The 4,399-nt window shown below is 32.7% G+C and overlaps 1 protein-coding gene across 1 annotated transcript in view; it reads right to left on the bottom strand.

Annotated features, from left to right (window-relative positions):
• The window catches only part of LOC106867182 (zonadhesin), a gene marked incomplete at its 5' end in the record, with an annotated part of 44,464 nt that overhangs the window by 35,001 nt on the left and 5,064 nt on the right, over positions 1-4,399 (bottom strand). The window contains 3 exons of the mRNA XM_014911979.2: positions 578-598; positions 1,463-1,573; positions 2,078-2,644. Of these exons, the coding sequence (XP_014767465.2) occupies positions 578-598; positions 1,463-1,573; positions 2,078-2,644 (699 nt within the window). The remainder of the gene's footprint in view (positions 1-577; positions 599-1,462; positions 1,574-2,077; positions 2,645-4,399) is intronic.

Genomic DNA, 4,399 nt, shown 5'->3' with positions numbered 1-4,399 from the left:
TATATATATATATATATATATATGTATATATATATTTATATATATATTTATGTAATTATATATATATATATGTATTTACATATATATAAATATATTTATATATATATGTATTTTATTTATCTATTTATTTATGCGTTTCAGCCATGATGGAATTTGGCAATCGTATACAAAAGTTAAGAACTCATCTTTCTATCTATTACATTTCTGCTGGGTTTACAGTCCTCTCTATAAACTATTATTATTATTATTATTATTATTATTATTATTATTATTATTATTATTATTATTATTATTATTATTATTATTTGTTGTTGTTGTTGTTATTGTTGTTGTTGTTGTTGTGGTGGTGGTGGTCGTAGCAGCAGCAGATGCAGTAGTAGTAGTAGTAGTAGTAGTAGTAGTAATAGTAGTAGTACAGTTGTAAAATATGTAGAAGAAGGAGTGGAATCAGTAAAGGGAATTCTTGTTTAACGTCCATAATATCTAGTCGGTTGGACTGATAATTGTAAGAACTATCAAAATATAAATAGAAACGCTTATTCACTGATAGTGCAGTAACAAGTCGGCAGATACTTACTTGGCGCTGGTGGTTTTCGGACTTGAAAGGAAAAGTAAAAATAAGATAAATTAGTTCCATGTCATTAAACATTTCGTATTACATATATATATAATCCTATTCGTTTATTCGAGATTATGAATATTAATTGTAAAATCCTTTCTACTATAGGAACAAGGCCTGCAATTTTGCATGAGGGGGCCAGTCGATTTGATCGACCCTTGTACACAAATGGTACTTAATTCATCGACTTCAAAACGATAAAAGACAAATTTGACCTCGACGAAATTTGAACACACAACGTAAAGACTGACGAAATACTAATTTCTTTATTGCCCACAGGGGGCTAAACATAGACTGACGAAATACCGCTAAGAATTTCGCGCGGCGTGCTAACGGTTCTACCAGCTCGCCGCCTTCCAGCCTTGTAATAATTGCATAATCAATACTTGAATATGTTTCCTTAATATTTTAATAATGATTCCTGTTGTGTGTGTTGTGTGTTTCAGTTACGTAATTTTTGTTTAAAATGTTTTAGAAATATTTATATACATTTCATTACTTAGAATACATAGACTTTATGTTCGCAGATATATGTAACTACGTATCGTATGAATGAAATTTTGTATTTATGAGTGAAGGTAATGACCACAGGCTTTATGTATACTAGTATCTCAACTGCCATACTGAATATAATTTCTATGAGATAGCATATATATTAGAACGTTTTCTAGTTTTTCACAAGCTTTGTAAATAACTGACCACATTCATATCGTTAGTCATACGCTCTCACCGTGAGACTGAACTCAGGAGACATGTTACTCTACAACAATTTTTATGTGCATCTGTTATTTTAGATATTAATGACTTCCATATTTACTAGTTCAATAGTTAAATGTTTCTTACCAATTGTACAGTGTCTACCGACATATGGACGTTTACATGAGCATTTGTATGCTTGGCCAAGTCTCCTGCACACTCCACCATTCTTGCATGGTTTTGCGTCACATGGATGAGCTAGAAATTAAATTAAAATACTCAGCCACCGTTTATAAATTGTTGCAATAAATAAAAAGTTTTTGTGGCAAGTTTCCAGTAAGGTAGCCGGGAGTCCAGAAATCTATTTAAGTGAAAATTTTATTTATAACCAAGCAAATTTCCCTAAAATCTGAATCTATTGTATTTTAAGTGTGAAAATGGATAACATTATCGTCTTTTGAATATATCATATCAATTTAAAAATATGAATTCATTGCAACTACATAACAAGTCATCAAAGGACATTTTAATACCTTTTCAACATAATTACGCATTATTTCACCATTGAAAAATTTATTACATTTTAATTATATTCAATGATACACATTTAGTTTTCCTTTACAACGTGATTCTGAAACTAAAACTATTATTACACTAACACTGCCTTGCAATCTACACCATTTTGAGCATCATGAATAGTTATGAATTGTATTGTGAGTGTGAGAAATTCTACAATCTGTAGATGCAAAATTATATACATACCATTACAAGTTCTTTTAGCCAATTGCTTCACAATGGAATTAAGAACGTTAAAGTTTTTAACTGCGAACACATGATCTCGGCTTGGTGAACCACCAATAATTTTCAATTCAGACTGTCTAATTCCTTTGCCAACTCCGATAGCAAACACAATGGTGCCACGTTTTCGTAATTCCAATGCTTCTTTTTTAGTTTTACTGAGGGTATTCGATTTGCCATCAGTTATTATGATAGCAATGTTCGGGACACGTTTTCTATCCCCTGCCCTTCGTGTGAATGAAATTCTCCTCAAGTAATTAAGAGCTGAATGTGTATTCGTTCCTCCTCTTCGGTACCCTATTCTATTGATTGCCTTGAGTAAATTCTTCTTGTTATAATACCTATTCATCTTAAACTGCGATTTGACCGTCGAGCTGAATGTAATGGCTCCTACACGAATTTTGTTTCTACCAATGTTAAGGGATTTCACTATATTTTGTGCAAAACTTTTCATTTTCGCGAAGTTCCTAGATCCAACACTGCCAGATTCATCCAATACGAGCATAACATCAGCAACTGCCTTTTCACAACCTACAAAAGAAAGATTAATATCTTATTTCTTTACTGCTCACAAGGGCTACACACCGTGGAGACAAACAAGGACAGACAAACGGATTAATTCGAATATATCACCTTGTGCGTAACTGGTACTTATTTAATCGATCCCGAAAGGATGAAAGGCAAAGTTAACCTCGGCGGAATTCGAACTCAGAACTTAGCGGCAGACGAAATACCTCTAAGTATTTTGCCCGGCGTGCTAACGTTTCTACCAGCTAACCGCTTTAATTAATAATAATAAATAATAATATCTGATGTCTGAATGATTCGAAGAATAGTGAAAAGGATAGTATTTTAAGATTTTCAAATAAAATAACGTGTAATGGTGTTTCTATTCCATTATATGTTGTAGTAGTTCATCTTCTCAAGAATACTTTATGGCAATGATTATCTTTGCAATTAGTATGATTACGCATTTTGTTGTGAAGTTTCGTGACCTGTAGAGAGATTGTTGGACTCACAAATATAGCGTTGTGTGTTGCATTACTCGACTATTCGGAGTGTTGTATTCTTGAGTAAACATTTCATTTCAGGTTGCATCAGTCTACGTAACTAGAAATGTAGAAGTGGATTCCAACCAAGTGAATGTAGAAGTGAATTCCAGCTGGAGTCTCTCTCCTTCCGTTTGTCACATCGTTAATATTTAGCTGGATCAGTAAAGAACGGTTGACGGATTGACTGTGTTTAATTACATATGCACCAAATATAACTTGTCAAAAGCTGGTGAGTGCTATTAAATCACACTACTCTATGGCGAGGGCAATCAAAGGTTAATGGCTTCTGGCTTAAAATCAGAAAGAGAAGGGTTTATCATAGTAGCCCAAGATCAATGCCTACCTACAAGGAACTATCAGGTCAACATATTAAAGAACGGCAGCTCCCCAATATGTCGTATATGTCAACAACAAAAGGAGACCATCGATCATGTTGTCTCCATGTGCAGTCTGCTTGCGCCTACAGAGTATCTGAACAGTTATGATAGAGCTTCATAATATATTCACTGGGTAATATGAAAAAACCTGGACTTGCCCCATGATAAGACATGTGGGAAAACAAACCACCCCCGGTGCTTGAAAATGACCACATCTCACTCCTCTGGAACTTCACCATTCAAACTGACAGAAAAATAGATGCAAATAGGCCAGAAATCATATTGAAAGACTTCAGACAAAAACGTATTTGTCAAGACCTACCAAAAACTGAGCAACTATAAAGATCTTGAAATAGAAATTAGCAAAATGTGGACTGCTTTCAACTTGTCAAAGCATGGTGAGTGCTATTAAACCACACTACTCTATGATGAGGGCGATATCTTCCATGTATTTTATAAATATTAGTATTGGTTCTTGTACACTGCATTTATAATAATAATAATGATGATGATGATGATGATGATGATGATGATGATGATAATAATAATAATAATAATAATAATAATAATAATAATAATAATAATAATAATAATAATAATAATAATAGTAATAGTAATAGTAATAATAATAATAATAATAATAATAACCTAAAATTATATGCAAAAAACGACAAAGAGCTAGAAACACTACTACAGACAGTACACGGCTTTACCAAGGAAATAGAAATGAAATTCGGATTAGAAAAATGTGCCAAAGCAACCCTGAAAAGAGGAAAATTAGTTAAAAGTAGCAATATAACACTAGATAAAGCCAATGAAATAAGAGAACTAGACGAAAGCCAACCATATAAGTATTT

This window comes from Octopus bimaculoides, chromosome 3, assembly GCF_001194135.2.
Source record: "Octopus bimaculoides isolate UCB-OBI-ISO-001 chromosome 3, ASM119413v2, whole genome shotgun sequence".
NCBI classification, from domain to species: Eukaryota; Metazoa; Mollusca; class Cephalopoda; order Octopoda; family Octopodidae; genus Octopus; species Octopus bimaculoides.
The sequence above is the reverse complement of the archived record's forward strand: the minus strand, read 5'-3'. Positions and strand labels throughout refer to the sequence as shown.